The sequence below is a fragment of the Pezoporus flaviventris genome, unplaced genomic scaffold (genome assembly GCF_033815535.1).
Source record: "Pezoporus flaviventris isolate CSIRO_AGI_PZ_B2104156 unplaced genomic scaffold, CSIRO_AGI_Pfla_v1 ptg000007l, whole genome shotgun sequence".
Classification (NCBI taxonomy): Eukaryota; Metazoa; Chordata; class Aves; order Psittaciformes; family Psittacidae; genus Pezoporus; species Pezoporus flaviventris.
Window position 1 is genome coordinate 2,272,842 of NW_026892555.1, and position 17,776 is coordinate 2,290,617.

The 17,776-nt window shown below is 43.7% G+C and overlaps 1 protein-coding gene across 5 annotated transcripts in view; it reads left to right on the top strand.

Moving 5' to 3' along the window:
• TSNARE1 (t-SNARE domain containing 1) overlaps positions 1-17,776 on the top strand; it is a 491,630-nt gene that overhangs the window by 366,341 nt on the left and 107,513 nt on the right. Inside the window, exon 12 of one of the 5 annotated variants that reach the window (XM_061447622.1) lies at positions 7,561-7,626. The exons of the other annotated variants lie outside the window; for them this stretch is intronic. Coding sequence (XP_061303606.1) covers positions 7,561-7,620 — 60 coding nt within the window. The 3' untranslated portion in view covers positions 7,621-7,626. The remainder of the gene's footprint in view (positions 1-7,560; positions 7,627-17,776) is intronic. 5 annotated transcript variants of the gene reach the window in all.

Sequence of the window (17,776 nt, forward strand, 5' to 3'; positions counted from 1 at the left end):
GCCAGCAATGGGATCTAGAAGCCCTGACTCCTACTTCCCCATCTTTGAGTAGGCACTTTATGGGCCATTTTCTTCCCACTTCTGCACTATTTCTGAACATCAATGGCTATTCTGGTACACCTGCTGCAGAAAGAAATGCTACCAGGTTTTCCTTGAAACAGAGACTTTGCTCTGTGCTTGCTACCAGAGGAAGAAAATCTTAGGAAGAAAGTATAACAGCCTCCACTAGAACTAGGAAGGGGATGCTTTCCACTCCAGGTACCAGAGGAAGAGAAAAGCCAGTTTGGGCCATTGTAGTTATAGAGAAAAGCCAGTTTAGGCCATTGTAATTATAGGCAGTTCTCTGTATTTCGGACAACTCAGTACTCTCGCTTTGTTTATGCTCTGAAGAGTAAATATAGTAGTAAATTGTTGGCATCAATGTCTTTATAAAGGACATAGAAACTGTTCATCAGGTACTGCTGCAGGCAGGATCAGGTCGTTGCTATTTAGAGCAAAGCAGTACATCACAGGACTCATCAAACTGAGTGTTATAAGTAAACAGAGATGAGAAAGTGGGGCCTGAATACAGATCCAGAGGCATTAATCCCTAGTGTGGCACTGTATTCCATCATACTCGCAGGCACTTTAACCTGTTCTGAAACAGAAAGCTATTCTAAGAAATCAGCTTAGCTCTTTGAGTCTCTCTCTTTAAAGCTTTAAAACAATATTTATCTTTTCCACCCACTATCTAGTTTGTCTTTTCTCTTTTATTTTCCTTTCTTTTCCCTAAATGACAGCAGGAGTCCACTCTTCATCTCATTACAGCATTTACAAATGAGTTTGTGTTGTTTGTTTTACATTTCTAGTCTCTGAAATTGCCCAGGTCTTCCAGATTTAATAAAAATGAATGTAAATGAGTCAGTCTTCTTCTAAGGGCATTCATTTTTGTGGAACTTGCCTGAATTGTTTGTAAGGACTTAGTTCTCAGAGCAAAAAGAAGGTGAAATATTGATTTCTTACTGTTTTCCCAGTTGAACTAAGTATTTCTCATATGTCCATCATATGTCAATGGTCTTGATCTGCGTGCGTTATGCAACTTGTTAAATGCACTTAGTTTCAAGTTGTAAGAACAGATGGAACATTCACAGGTCTACAGGGACTCAGGGACTCTTCATCAGGGCTGTAGTGACAGGACAAGGGGTGATGGGTTCAAACTGAAACAGGGGAAGTTCAGGTTGGAGATAAGGAAGAAGTTCTTTACTGTGAGGGTGGTGAGGCACTGGCACAGGGTGCCCAAAGAAGTGGTGAATGCTCCATCCCTGGCAGTGTTCAAGGCCAGGTTGGACAGAGCCTTGGGTGACATGGTCTAGTGTGAGGTGTCCCTGCCCATGGCAGGGGTTGGAACTGGATGATCTTAAGGTCCTTTCCAACCCAAACCATTCTGTGATTCTATGACATGCAGCCCTTGTGCATGGAGGGCTTTCTTCGCCACTGGGTTCCTGGTTCTTCTGAGGTGAGAGGATGGTTCATTCTGTAGTTTTTTTCTAGGTGCTTTCCATTTGTTTTTTCTCCACCTCAGATTTATTATTTATGGAAGTTTTTATTTATTGATTCTCTGAAGGAGAAGGAAGTGTTGAACACAAGGCTGTTCAAAAAATGCAACCAGGTTTGTGTCCCTGAGGTTTGTGTGCTACCAAGGAGGGGAGAGCTCAGTGATACTTAGTCCATACAACCAGCATTATGTATTCATTATTTAGGAACATAAATGCATCAGTTTCTATCTTCACACCCATCAGTTTGTTCCTTCCCACACCCCTTCCCACTCTGGCTGTTCCACAGCTTCACAGCTCTTATGCTGACGGCCTTCTTCTCATTTCCAGTCTGTACATCTTTATGGCTACTTTACAAGCATTTGTCCTTGTGACAGCTTTTTCACTTAGTTTAACTGGCTTGTCTCCCTCCCTGCTGTTTACTCCCCTGCTTTATTTATAGAGGTTGGTCATACCCTTTCTCAGCCTTTATTCTGGGAGCCTAAACCAGCTGTGGGTAGCATACACACACATAACATGAGACATGGCATCTTCAAAACATCTCGCATGGGCTTTGAACTTGGGTTTAGTGGAACAAAAACACATAATGAAAGCCTCCCAAGCCATAGACCAGCTTCAAGGCTTCACAGTTGTGCTTTGTGACAGTGACACCGTTCCTTTTAAGGCCTTTAGAAGCAGTAGCAACTTTTAAAGAGCAGGGTCTGCCTCCTTCCTCCTTGCTTATCAGGTATGTTAGGAGAACATAGGGCTTGGCACAAGTGACAAGAGAATGCGATGGTGCAGGAGTTCATCCACTGTTGTCCTCCTCTGTTTTCCTGTTCTTCCATTGTCACAGCAGTGCTTCCTGTGTTGGAGAATTGCATTAGGAAAGCTAAATGGCTAATTGCTAAATTGTCTGGGATAGGGCTCATATTTGCCCTGCTTGACATCCTTGTTTCATGCATCCCCTTTGCTTGGACTGCTCAGCAGTAGGTGAAGTCGTCTCTTCCAGAGGAGGGCTGTTGCTCATTCTCCCATGGATCTCATGTTTGTTCACCCGTGATTTGTAGACAAGATGGTATTCTCATTTCATTCATTACAGCAGCCATAAGGAAGGTGATGTTCTGGACCAGTCTGGCCTTCCTAGTATTACTCATGTACTGTCTGTAAACTAAGGCTAAAGCTACAGGCCATAGTTTCCTCTGAAACCTAAGAAGTGCTCTCTGTTCTCTCAGCTGACAGATTGCTTTTGGCCAAGTTAAGAGTGCGTGAAGAAGAAAAAGATCTGCCAATTATATCCTCACTGCCGCTCGGGGGCAAACACATGTCTTACGCATTATGATTCAGAAACCTGCTTGCACATTCTTTACCAGCCCCTGAATTGATTTGTCAGTTAAAGGAAAAACCAAAAAGATATGAATAAGGATTATTGTCCACTGCAGGATGTGTTGGGGCAGTACCTCAGGGTAAAAGCTTCCTCCCACCAAAGAAAACTTAGTAGCAGCCCCAGTTTTGACCTCATGAAGGAAAATCAGTCACCATTATGATGGCAGGAATATTGGTGACTAAAAGGGGCCTGTAGTCCAAAATTAGATTTTCTTTAGACATAGTTTATTCTGGAATTGGATTCAGAAGAAAAATCCAGTTTCATTTGGTTTAATTTCATTGTTAGCTTTTGGCCTCCAAAAATAGTTTGGTCAATATATTCTTCTCAGTATTGAAGGAAGGTGACATCAGGAATCTTTAGATCTCCTAAGTCAACGTGACCTTTCTTTGATATCAGAGACTCCAAAAACCCTTTGATATCAGAGGCTCAAAAGAAACAAGTCTCTTTGTCTGACGTGCTTTAGGAAGCATCCCCCACTGTGGTCCATATCCCTATTCTCTACTAAGAGCAGACAAGTTCAACCAACCACCTTGAAGATAATCTTTGTCTCTGCAGGAAGGGACTGGTTGCTTCTGGTCTCGGAGAGAACCCATCGGTGTGGACAACGGGAGGACTGAAACGTAAGGATCAGCCCTGAAGTGGTGGTTGCTGCGCTTACACTGAGGTGCTGGCCCTGCTGAAGCAGCACAGCAAAGCCATATTTTGTCACACCTCCATTTCTCCTTTCCTTAGCTGATTTCCTACATCAAGCTAGAAGCAGTCATCTGGCAGGAGAGCTGTATAAATGGCAGAGAAATTCCCCATCAGCTCTTCTGGGGGAAAATCAATTCTCGGCATTCAAGAAGCTCTGAGCTTGCTAAGCTCCCTACCTTTTAACTGCAAATGGCTCGAGATATTTTTCCCTTATCATCAATAGAGCACAGGAAAGCAAATCCAGCCTGAGGCTGAGCTGGTTTATTTACAGGCCAGTTTAAGCCAGCCTTTTTATGAATTGATTTTTACCTATGCGTGCAAAAGCCTGCCTCTCTTGAAAGCCATGGAAGTCCTGTTTTGATAGCATGAAGAGTCCAGCCCAGAAAGGTCCAAACCCAACCAACTGGTGAGCATTTATGTCACCTACTGTATTGTGGGCTGCATCAAAAGGAGCTTGACCAGCAGGTCCAAGGAGGTGATCCTGCCCCTCTACTCTGCTCTCGTGAGACCTCACTTGGAGTATTGTGTGCAGTTCTGGTGTCCTCAACATAAAAGGACATGGAACTGTTGGAACAAGTCCAGAGGAGGCCACGAGGGTGATCGGGGCTGGAGCACCTCCCGTATGAAGATAGGCTGAGGAAGTTAGGACTGTTCAGTCTGGAGAAGAGAAGCTGTGTGGAGACTTGAGAGCAGCTTCCAGTATCTAAAGAGGGCTACAAGGATGCTGGAGAGGGACTCTCCATCAGGGACTGGAGTGACAGAACAAGGGGTGATGGGTTCAAACTGAAACAGGGGAAATTCAGGTTAGATACAAGGAAGAAGTTCTTTACTGTGAGGGTGCTAAGGCACTGGAATGGGTTCCCCAAAGAAGTGGTAAATGCTCCATCCCTGGCAGTGTTCAAAGCCAGGCTGGACAGAGCCTTGAGTGACATGGTCTGGTGTGATGCATCCCTGCCAATGGCAGGGGGTTGGAACTGGATGATCTCAAGGTCCTTTCCAACCCAAACCATTCTGTGATTTTATGAATCATGGGGAAGGATGGATGCTGGCACTCCTACCAGATGTCATGTTGCTGGCAGCCTAAAAGCAGGTAGCCATGAAGTAGGCTGCTATAAAATGAACAGAGATAGGCAGGGTCAGGAGCAAGAGTGTTTAGGTATAAAAAATGGGGAGCAATGAGAGCAAAATTTGACCCAAAGATTCTTTGTAATCAGTGGATATTATTTTAACACCCTCGTTGTTCAAACTGGGCCAAATTTCTTCTAGCAAGGTTGCATCTTTCCTGGGGATGCTTCACTTTCCTGGGCGAGTGAAACACCAGTAATTACTATTGCCAAGGCCATCGAGCAGCCCTTGTATGAACTGCTTGGCGCTGTACATGACATGCAATGGCTTGCCTTCAAAATGCTATTGTAATTTTCATCACAACTGTGTTTCTGACTCAACACACCGTACTTAACACAATTTATGGCAGTATTCCTCCCTCAGTAGCTTTCCGTCGAGTGTGTGCAACCTATTCTGCAGGCTGCTGGTTTTCTTAGTTAGCATCTATTTTATGCTCTGCATTTTAAATTCCTTTAAGTGCAGGCAGTTGAGGAACAAGTTTGTGTGTGAGAGAAAGAGAGATCACTACTCCATCCCAATTCCCTCATGCAGTGTCTGTATACTGTTTATGGGCCAGTACCTATGTTCCAAGAGACTGCGGCATTTCAGGAGGAGGCAGAGAAGTCCCAGTCTGTGTTCATCACTGAAACTGATAATGTTCTGTGAGGTTCTTCCATATATGAGGAACATGCTGAGAACATTGGGGCTGTTCTCTTCACATTTGTATACTGATTACAGAAGTTAGAGGGCTTTACCAACCTTGACTTGAGCCAAACCTTGACCAGCACTATGGTTGGCAGGGGGTGCACATTGCTTAGATTAGCCCTTGGGTATTGTGTCTCCCCTGAATCCACTTTGAGTCAGATGCAGTCATCACAACCAGATGGATCCATTACCACCGCTGGTGGTTATCACTTGAGCAGAGTTATGGGAAATAAAGGACCGTATAGTCAAGGACATAAGGACCATGTAGTCAAGGTCCTAGAATAGACATCTTTGACCAGTGTGAATATCACCATAATAAAGTCCTGTGTCAGAAAAGCTTATTAAACTGTCAGCGTCCTTCTTCCAGCTCCAGCTTTCTTACCACTGAGCCCAGCTTGAGGAAAGGAGGATGAAGTGTAAATGTAAGGCTAACATCTTCTCAAGGGGTGATCACAACATGAAAAGCCTGAACCTCCACCACTGAGCAGGATTAGCTTAGTAGGAGAAAACCAGCCACACTGGTGACTTCTGACAACATAACATACAGAAAAGGTTAAATATGTCAAAGCACATCTTCATACATTTGAAGTAGTCTTAACTTGTGCATAACTGATTGCTTTGAGACATGAAAAGCTGTGTTCTGATTATGACATTGGGTTCAGGTTCGTAAGTCAATGGATGTCTGCTGTGCAGGAGAACTCCAGAGGTCACAATAGACATGCATCTGAATCCTTTGGCTGAAGTATCAGCCGTGTCTTCTACATGGCCCATACAATCAGAGCATGTTCATTACCAGAGCAGTGGGAACATAAAGGTGTCAGTCACAACGATCTGGTTACGCTTTTCCACATCACATACGTGCTTCCAGCCCTAAGGCTTTATTATTTGCGTTCAGGGTGAGGCATTCACTTCTGATCAGATGGTCTTCTGCAAAGCCTAGGAATCACTTAAATCCTCCCCAAACTCCTCTATGATTCATTTAGCTTTTCCTCCATACCTTCTATACCCAGAGCAGCTTGCTGTGGATCTTGGATAAAGACACTTTAGTGGGTGTTCTGTGATGTGATGATCTGTACTGTGTCAGGGCTTTCCTTAACCTCTTGAAGTACTGTAACAGGCTGCAGCAGCAAAAGATAAAACTGAGATGGATGGCCTAGGTAAGACTGATGCTTACCTCGTAGGAAATCAGGGAGCTCTGTGGCCAGAAGTCTTCAGGTTAATTGTGTGTTTCATGATGCTGTGTCATTTGCAATAAAACTTTATTTCAGCCGTTCATGTGTGTGAACAGTATAGCCACATACATCAGGTAGATGCTTCTCTTCCTTACTGTTAATTACATTTCATTAATTTCATTTGTCTTTTCTTACAAGGAGGATTCACACTTGTAAAATGTTTTCCATCTGTCTCAGCTGCTAATTTAAGGTGCAGAGAGACAACAGGTTTTCAAACCTTCGCAAAACAAAAGCATAAGCTGTAATTTAGGATATCTACTCAGTAGTCTATGACACAAAATGCTCATCTCTCCCTTGTCCTCCTCTGACAGTGCTGTGCTGTTGCAGCTCCCCCAGTCTCCTTTCCCTCTGTCCTTCCCCCTCTACTTTACTTACCAGATTCTCCCTATCCCAATCACAATCCTGTCATGCTCTTGATCAAAATGAAATAGCTTGTTCTTCTGTCTTGATTTGTTCCTAAGTCCTCCCAGGCTTCTGATCATTTTCTTTACCTATCCCTGCCTCCTCCTCCCCTTACCTACTGTATTTTATTTCATTTCACTTCATTTCGTTTCATTTTTGAGGCAATACAGTCAAACTTGAACACAATATTCAATGTGAGGACATCTCATTAAATGGCATAATGGCATTGCGCTACTTTCAGCTTATTCAGAGTTCCATGCTTTCTGTACAACACGATTTTCTTTTCTTTTGCCACTGACATTGTGGATGTGGCAGATGTATTCATGGAAGTGTCCACATTTGGACTCTGAATGGAAGAATGGGAGAGTATCAAAGAGGTTACTGCAGCCAACTGTACTACAGGCTGTACTTGAGGAGGCAAACTCTTCACTCTGATTTTCCATGGTAGCGTTGCTGGAATGGCTGTATAGAAACCTTAGGCTAAATGATTTTGTTTTGTTTTGTTTTATTTTGTTTTCCATTGTAGGGGAGTTGGAGGTCTAGGCAAGAAAGATTCCTCATCGCCACAGAAATAATCGGGATCTGAGTTCAGGTCAGTTCTTGGCACAGAATGATATTGAGTAAGATGCTTTGCCTCACTCTGCTTTTGTTTTCCATCAGCAAAACAACTTTACTAACCTAACTTCTTATTCACTGGGATGGAAGCTCTCTTGGAAGAGGTGTTCCTTGAATATTAACCAGCTTTTGTGAGTCCCTCTTTCCTCTACATCCTTATCCCATGAGACTCTTCCCAAGCAGATCTTTGACCTTTTCCCTTTTCAGTGCTGTGGGACTTCCGTCCTTTGTGGTAGGATGCTGTAGGAAGTAAAGATGCTATGTGAGCACAGTAGAGTCATCTTGGGGACCAGCAGTGTGAACCATGGACAGGACATAACCAAATGGGACTTCTTTAGGGCTGGCCTCAGAAGCAGCAAAGAGATGTTAACCTTCTGTGAGCAAAGAGATGTTAATCTCTTCTCCTGGGTTAGAGAAGTAAGAGGCAAGTTATACAGTCAAGTCTAAATTAATCTTAATCTTAAAATTAATATCTTAGTAATTTCTAATGATAGCAGCAGGAGCATGTTGAGTTCTGTTGAGCGAGGCAGAAGGCAGCATGGCTTGGGCTGCTTCCCTTGTCAAGCCTGCTCTATACCCCTCATACCTTTCCTCTTACTGTGTGCTAAACCTGTTCCCACAACAAGCAGAGTTCTAGCATCATTGTTTTTCCTGCTATAGCTGGTATGTGCAGCTAAACCCTAAGGACAGACAATCAGTTCTGTCTTCCCTGCTTCAAACAAAGTGAGAACAGAGTTCATACAAAAAGATTCCATTCATCCCTCCAATTCCTTGCTGCATATTTAGGCTAATTTTTTGTGTTGTGTTCATGAAAATCACCAGGGATACAAAAATGTAGTAGGCTTGTGCTTCTTCAAGACAGTTACAGCAGGGAGTTTCATGTTTTCCCATATAAGTAGATTTAAGAATGCTGATGTTATTAAAATATCCATCACCAGTGCTCTTATCAGTCTGTGAATGGAGGGGAAGTTTTGAATGGGATAACCTTTACATTTCCACATTCCACTGTAAATCAGTAGAGTAAGAGAAAATAGTTATCCATATCTATAAATATAGAGGGGGTTTAACCCTGGAAAATGCCCCTCTGCAACTGCTAGCATCTCCCACTCCTTTTTCCTCCATTCACCAAACAAACACTTGGTAAGTCTGTAATACCCACTGGGAAGAATATGTGGCTTATTCATCTGATGCTGCAGTGTGGAATTTTCTCCTTCTTTGTACACCGCTATCTCAATTGCAGGAATTTTAGTCCTTCTTTGTGGGATAAGGATTTAATTGCCATCTTTCCATGAAGAAGATGGTCAAATTAAGTGGGGAGAAAACGCATTTCAGCAGCAGCCTGAGTTATACACAATTAGAAGCTAAATCAAGGATGTATTTACCCCAGAGCTCCCCCTTCAACACCAGTCCTTGGCCTCTGTTCACCCCTCATCTCCTCCTGTTATGCCAGTTCTTCCCTATTTCTCATTCCTCCCTGCCTTTGCACCTCTTTTTGTCCTGGCAGTGTAAAAGTGGAGGTTATCCAATGATATTGCATCTGATGCTATGCCAAGTAACCCTTTTTTAGGGCAGCGTGAGCTATCAGGTACGAGTTAAGCATGTGAAAATACAGCAAAGTCAGAACAAAAGTGACCTAACATCATCCAGTTTATCCTGTTCCTCCTGAAATAGGTAATTGCCATCTTTATCTGCCATTGGAAGTTCCTGCTGAATATAGGTAACGGCATACTAGGAAGTAAGCGGTTGTTAAACCACAGGTTGCTTCACTCACCGATTTCTTGTCTTAATCCTCATTTAGTGCCGAAAAGCATGCCGTTTTTCTACCTTTCTTAGAGATCTTCTTCTAAAACCCAAATACCTCAGCCCAGACCCTTATTTTTTACAAGATATAAAAGTTGGTTTATACCAAACTGCTTACACATTTAAGCCTCTGAATCCCTCAGCTAGTTTTAGTGCAGCTCTGACAATGAAAAGGGCTAATTTGAGATCTATTCTTACATTTATAGCACCATAAAGAATGTTCAGAGTAAAGACTTCATTTGCATACATCATAAAAATAAAGAAAATAATTTGCATAAAAGGCTGTGCATGTAGCAGTGCTTTGACTGAATAAGGAATGTTGGGAAATATGATTGTAAGATGAGAAAGCGGAGGCGGCGAAGAAGATGGCTTACCAAATGTAGGAAGGTTCTCAAGAGGTGGGATGCTCTGCTTCTTTATATTGCTAAATCCTTTGGGATTTTGCAGTTTTGAGGCAGACATGAGCTATAAAGATCCCTGGGAATCCCTCGAGAGGTGCTATGTGATGGGTGGCAGCTTTAGGGATGGATTCTCTGGGTTGAAAGCTGTAATCAGTGCTTTTCCCACACTAGGATTGCCCTCATCTGGCCAAATCTGGAGGGAAATCCCAGTGATTGGTTATGGATATATAGCATCTGTGTTTGCAGCCCAGATTCTCTCTGGTGTGATTCAGTATTGCTCAAGTAGCCTGCGTTGGAAGTACACTGATTTATTGTGCAAGGGGAGAATCTAGGTTGGTGACACGCCTTTATGGTATGATGTAGTGCCCATTTAGGGATTTCTTCATTTTAGCATCAAAACCATAGAAAATAAACCTGACAGCCTACATTGGTGGTGTTTGTCTTAGTCATGGTTGCGTTATTGCCATATTTACCATTTTTTTCTTAGAAAGTAATTTTGCTTTCTGCTTTTACTACTTCTGTTTGCACGTGTTGTCTTCTTGAAGCAGTTTTGAAGCCAGAGGAGCATGGATTTTAGATGCTAACAAACTCCTTCCTACAGCTTTAGAAAGTGCTTGGCCACTTTGTTGCTACAGATCTTCCTAGTTCCCCAAGTCTTTTGGGTAGGGTTTAGGTTTCCATGACTCAGTTCTCTCCCCTGTAAAATGAGGATTGTCAGAGATGATGCTGCACTGAGAAACAGTGTAATAGGCGCTGCGTAAATAGAATGGAAATGCAGATCTTGAGAGCTAAGCGTAGCAGCCTAAAGAGTTATGTGACAAGTTGTGGCTGTCCTGTGGTCTCCTCTCATCCAGCTAATGCCTGTAAAGCAGAACTGCTATTGGGATGGAAAGCCTCAGGAAATGTTTGAGTCCTGTGGTTGAGTAGTTACGTCTAACACCGGGGTGATTAGCTGCTGCTGTGGGGAAAACCACTCAATACACATCAGGGTTTACAGCCCTCTCTGATCCTGCCCTCATGTAAAGGTTAATGGATCCATGAATTGCTGGAGCGCATAGACCTTACCCGCAGACCGTGCTGATAAGGCAGCCCCTGAGGACTGCAGGTCCAGTACCTACTGTCCACCAAACCATTGCCACTATAAGGGAGGTCTCCCTGTGGAATCAAGGGAGGAAAGACTGCTGCCTGCATCATCAGTAGCTGAATTTCATAGGTTTAATTCATCATAAGGCTGTGATTGTATCATCGTATTGCAGTAGTTTCAGAAGACTGTAGGCATCAGAAATCACACAGAAAACAATTTGCAAGGTTCGGAGTTTCTGCTTGTCTCAGCCCAAATCTTCGTGTAGAGACCCCTCCTTCCCACCCTTTGCCTTGTAATTTAAGTGACAATAAGTGTGCTGTGCTTCACACGCTGGGGCCACGCTACATTAGCCACACACACACATGCAGACACAGGGACAGCTGCATTTCAGTAGAGAAGTAAAACCTATATGGCTTGACGTTCAGTTTTAACCCATGGTGTAAACCAGCTCATTGTGTATTATAGGATGATTGCAGCGCAATTGTAGTTGGAACTGGATCTTTTGGAGCTGAACAGCTGAAATTAGAAGAGTGTAGAGAAACTATGGGATGTTGTCACCTGCCTCTGCTCTGCACTATTGAACAGATCAGGGTGCCAGGTCCCCCGAACAGTACATGTCCAAGCTTTGGGACTCAGACTCTTGCAGACTAAAGAGCATCTTGCCTAAGCTGTTATTTCTCCTTGCTCTCTGATATCTTGGTGCTGTTGAGAGGAATCTCCATGAAGAGAATGTATAAAACCAAACGGGATGAAGGGAGGAGGGACTGTAAAGGGCAGTTGTGTTTTGTGGGCTCTGAGGATTCATAAGGCTTGTGAAAAAGTCCATGCTGTGCATAGCAGGTTTGGTTTGCTCCCCAGTGCATAGCACTCTATGTTAGACAGCAGTTCTGGAAATGGAAATGGAAAAGTTGCTCACTTTTAGGATTTTCTTCTTGCCAGGTATGGTACCTTTCAGCTTTGCAACAGAATCCCCTTTAGCTGATCACCAGCAGCGTGGCCCAGTGAGCAAGACGGCCAGTTTGGGTGTGATGCTGGCAATACCAGCTAGTAATTTATACCATATTACACAGCAGGGCAGGAGCAGCTAATGAAGTGCTACCTAAGTAAACAGTCATTTGTGCAACTCCAATTAAACCTTTGGAAGTATTTCCAGCAGAGTATATACCACTAATGAATCTCATTGTTACAAAGTGCCAAGCAGAGCCAAGTGGACGGGGAGACCTTGCCCATCATCCCTCAATGGCCACAAATCTAAGAATCAGAGAATCAGAGAATGGTTTGGGTGGGGAAGGACCTTTAGCTCATCCAGTTCCAACCCCTGCCACGGGCAGGGACACCTCACATTAAACCATGTCACTCAAACACTAAGCCATGTCACACAAATCTTGCAGCCATAACTTAGCATGGGCATAGCTTGCACCATGAAGAGGAAGAATTCCTTGAGATGAGCTCTGTGAAGTCAGGCTGCTTAGACGCGGCAACTCTGTCTCCTCCTCTCCTATCTGCCTCTCATCCTGAGTACCTCCACCCTCCTCTCTTTCTCCATGACCTCACTTTTACTGTCTGTTCTCACATTCTTCTGTCTCCAGGAAAAGCTCTTTCCCCCCCCCTCCCCCCCACCTCCTTCCCCATCTCTGCTGAATCACACCAGAGAGATAGAAAATTAAATATCCAGAACAATAGAGATCATCCCTTGCCCACTTCTGCCTTCTTTGCTAGAGATAATGCAGAAACCATCAAACCAAATACGCTCAGTCTGTGAAGTTTCTATCACTTTTCTTTCCCTCTTCTTCACCTTATTAATATTGCAACTGTCTCACTCTACAATCTCATGTGTTAGCTTTACCCAGGCACGCAGCTCTGTGCTAATCAAAGCTTCGCCTCCTGATATTTTCCCCTGTCCAAGCTGGAACAAAGAAAATGAAATCTCAACAGCAAAGCACACACACAAATCGTTAATATTTGACCTCTGGAAAGGACTCATTTATTAAACATTTTCTCATCCCTTCAGGGTATTCAGAGACACAGTTTCTTTGCGTATTGCTTTGGCAGTAATACTACAGCATTTCCCCATGGGCTTCTCTAAGTGATCTCAAGTGTACATTAATAGCCCTTTGCCTTTGGCTTTCATGAGTATAACACACAGTTAATCACAGGATCCCCTTTGGGTGATGTGGGTTTTTTAGGTGTGGGGGTTTTTATCATTTTTTGGGATTTTTTCCTGTTTCTTTTATCTGTTGTTGGGGGTTTTGTGTTTGTTATCCTTTTTTGTGTGTGTGTACAGCTTACAAGAAGACAGTTTGTTACTCTTTCAGTCTGAAATATAGGAGCCTTCTGCCGCTGCTCTGGAGTTTTAACAGATGGAGAATATTAAACCCTCATATCTGTATCTATCTATGTATTTCAGAGTGTAAAAGGATTGATTGCCACAGAGCAAGACACTAAAAGCTGGTAGTTGGTTTTTCTCATACTGAAGCATGTTTCCCTCCTGATGGTAAATGGCTCCAGGAGGACGTTGACATACTGATCATCTACTCATACCATTCTGGGTGGCGGATGCCCTTATAGACAATTCAGAGACTGAAGGGCCTGGAATTACATATTAAAGAAAATAAAAAATCCAATCAAATCAACATAATAAAAACAGGAACCAGAAGTGCAATCGCTACACTGAGCACTAAATCTTGAATGGGTCTGTTTCAACAAGCTGTTTCTCAAAGTTAACTTTCTCCATTCTTGGGCTGAAAAGGGAAGATTCCTTATGAAAGAGGATGTGGGATCATGTTGTGAAGTGGTGTTGGTGGGCTCACATGGCCGAACTCAAAGGTTACTAGACCAACAGCTTGAAGGTGGAGCGTTAACTGTGGAGCAGTCTCTGGTCCTCAGAGCAGCTTGGATGTGGGACATTTCTAGCCCGAGGCAGCAAGATAGCTACATGTCCCTCTACTCTGCTCCTGTGAGACCTCACTTGGAGTATTGTGTGCAATACTCCACTTAAACGCTCAACTTAAAAAGGACATGGAGCTGTTGGAACAAGTCCAGAGGAGGCCACAAGGATGATCAGGGACTGGAGCACCTCCCGTATGAAGATAGGCTGAGAAAGTTGGGGCTGTTCAGCCTGGAGAAGAGAAGGCTGCGTGGAGACCTCAGAGCAGCCTTCCAGTATCTGAGGGGGGCCTATTGGGATGCTGGGGAGGGACTCTTCATCAGGGACTGTAGTGACAGGACAAGGGTGTAATGGGTTAAAACTTAAACAGGGGAAGTTTAGATTGGATATAAGGAGGAAGATCTTTAGTGTGAGGGTGGTGAGGCACTGGAATGGGTTGCCCAAGGAAGCTGTGAATGCTCTATCCCTGGTGGTGTTTAAGGCCAGGTTGGACAGAGCCTTGGGTGAGATAGTTTAGTGTGAGGTGTCCCTGCCCATGGCAGGGGGGTTTTAACTGGATGATCTTCAGGTCCTTTCCAACCCTAACTATTCTATGATTCTAAGATGGTACAGGAAGACTTCATGTGTTGGAAAAAGGAAAAATCTGGCTCTGCCAGGGAGGGCGGGCTAGTTTGGTCATGATGGTATGTATTTATATCCTCTTTGTTCCCCTCAAAAGCTGTATGCCTTCACTATATTGACCTCTAGATAGGATCAGACCCAAGGAATCTGCATATACCAGTTTATGCCAGATTAAATAAGACAACACAAGTAGCCACCTTCGTACTTCCCCGTTACAACCCCAAACTCAACACAATCATCCTGCAAGACCAGAGCTTTGCTTGCCCTTGCCTGGGTTATGAGGCGCTTGTTGGGGTCTGGAGTCAGTGTCTTCTCCATCTCAGAGCTGCCCAACCATGTACATGCCATGACTCTAAGGGGTACAGGAGCAGATCTACGTGCAGCACTGAGCCCATGAAGCAGCAATTAGCAGCGATTTCTAAGTTTCCTTGGTTAAGCATTCATTGTATGTCACCAGCCCACTCTTTCCCTCCACCCCATCCCTCAACAGCCCGTTCTTTCTCAAGATCTCTTAATATCCTGTGATTTACCTACATATAAAGTATGTTACTTTCTGATTCCCACCGGGCATATGGAACAGATGTCCCTTTTCAAGGGCTTTATCAGCAATTACATATAATGTAGTGTAAATAAGTTTTTCAAGACCTTCAATTATGCTCATTAGCTTGAAGCTAATGAGACGTGGGATCAGATTTAAATCCACCAGCCTATAAATTTGGGGATGAAGAGGCTTGCTTTGGTCCACAGCTACGACAACTGAATGCAAAGCCAGTACAACAAGGCACTCTAGATACAACAAGGCAAAGCTCATCAGGGTTTGACTAGGAGCTTTGCATGAACTGGGATTCTGACTTGAGCTCTCATATTTTTACCCCAGACATTATTCAACTTGGTCTTTTTTTCCTTTAAGGGGGCTGCTATTTTAGACCTACAGGGGAGTAAAGTCTTCAAAGAGCACCCTCAGAGGAAATCACAGGGCAGCACAAATGTAAATATTCTATTTCTGGGAAGAGAGCATGGTTTTAGCTGTGGGCTACCCAGGTATTCTTAATTGCACATAAAATCACAGAATAGTTTGGGTTGGAAAGGACCTGAAGATCATCAAGTTCCAACTCCCTGCCGTGTGCAGGGACACCTCACACTAGACCATGTCACCCAAGGCTGTTCCCAACCTGCTTTGTACACTGCCCACTTCTCTGGGCAGGCTGTTCCAGTGCCTCAGCGCCCTCACCCTGAACTTCCCGTTTCAGTTTGAACCCATCACCCTTTGTCCTATCACTGCAGTCCCTAATGAAGAGTCCCTCTCCAGCATCCTTGTATCCCCCTTCAGACACTGGAAGCTGCTCTGAGGTCTCCACGCAGCCTTCTCTTCTCCAGGCTGAACAGCCCCAGCTTGTTCAGCCTATCTTCATACAGGAGGTGCTCCAGTCCCCTGATCATCCTCATGGCCTCCTCTGGACTTAGCTCCATGTCCTTTTTATGTTGAGGACACCAAAACTGTACACAATACTCCAAATGAGGTCTCAGAAGGGCATCAGGTGCTTTAGATAAGAGTACATTTGGAGACTACAGGTTGTCTGCCCCCTTAGAACCCTCCTGTTCAGAGCTGCTGGGGAAAAGAAACACCAAACCAACAAAGCCCCCCCCCAAAACACGTCCTTCCCCAACAAAACAGAAGACAACAGATACGTCTATTTTAGTAGCTCCACTTCTGTTCATCAGGATCCTTTCTACAAGCTGATCTTTGCAGTACAATTTCTTTCTTCTGTTCCCCATAGGAAAATCTCATAATCTTGTCAAACATTTATGCACACACATATACACACATGTATTCTTTTGCCTTACAGGTTAGAAATAGCTCAAGAGAGCAGCTTCATCCATGGCTGGCTATTAATAGGAACAAGGGTGAAGAAGTGGCTGATAGAGAAATACTTTCTTAGCCTTCTCAGTTTCTCATCCTCAAGGAGAACATGGCTATTGGTCTCCTGCAAACGTATCTGAAGATAACTGACTTGTATTTAATATGCTGATTTTTGTTGTTGGATCTTGGCTGAAGCCACAAAGGAAATGAGACAGGATTAAATACATCCCAAAGAGATAAAAAAGGTATGCCTATTGCAGGAATGTGCAGCAGCCTTTGAAGTCTGTGGGAGGTATGACTGTTTCCTCCAGCTCAGAGTTTGTATCAGATTATTTAATTCTTTTTAGGGCTGTATATTAGCAGACTTTCGCAGTAGTGCAGCTTTGTGCAAGTAAGTCAATGAGCAGACTGTAGCAGAACTACTGTTATACTTCTGTTCTCTCTGTCGTGATCAATAATATATCACCTCCTCTACTGCTCAGTGTAAAGTGAAAGAACATTTCTCCCAAAAGACATTCTAACACTTTAAGGCTGTTTTTTTTTTTTCTCTTCATATACATTTAAAATAGATATATAGGTAGATTCTGTTTTGCTGGAATTAAGTCTTTCCATACATAGAATCATAGATGGAGGAAACCTTAGTATCATAGAATAGTTTGGGTTGGAATGGACCTGAAGCTCATCCAGTTCCAACCCCCTGCTATGGGCAGGGAGACCTTACATTGGAACAGGTTGCCCAAGGCTCTGTCCAACCTGGCCTTGAGCCCTGCCAGGGATGGAGCATTCACAGCTTCTCTGGGCAGCCTGTGCCAGTGCCTCAGCATTCTCGCAGTAAAGAACTTCCTCCTTATCTCCAACCTGAACTTCCCCTCTTTCAGTTTGAACCCATCACCCCTTGTCCTATCACTCCAGTCCCTCATGAAGAGTCCCTCTCCAGCATCCTTGTAGCCCCCTTCAGATGCTGGAAGCTGCTCTGAGATCTCCACACAGCTCCCCTTCTCCAGGCCCCAGTGTTCTCAGCCTATGTAAAAGTGAACAAAAGGGTATTAACTCGGGAGGATGTCCCATGGCCTCATCCAAGAATGAAAGGCATCCTGGAAAATTCCAAAATGTGTTTTATAAATATCATCATCCAGTGCAAGGTGCCCAAATTGACTTCAGAAGTGGATTGTTGTTATTAGGAGTTGCTATAATAAGCAGAATCAACTAGCAGCTATTTCCTAATGGAGTTTTATAATTGCTTGTTGGATATTTCTAGTTTTTGGCTCAGAGTCTCTTATTCTTGTTGCTAACAGAAAAAGTGTAATGACAAATAGCTGCAACCTACCGTGGAGGACAACATCCAAGTTAGGAGCATATGTAATGACTGGTTTTGATTCACATTCTCTTACACTTTAGAAAATAAGTCTGGTCTCTAAAAGGCTCCCTGCACCACAGCTCAGTAATTGGCAAGAGAGGATGGAAATACAACAT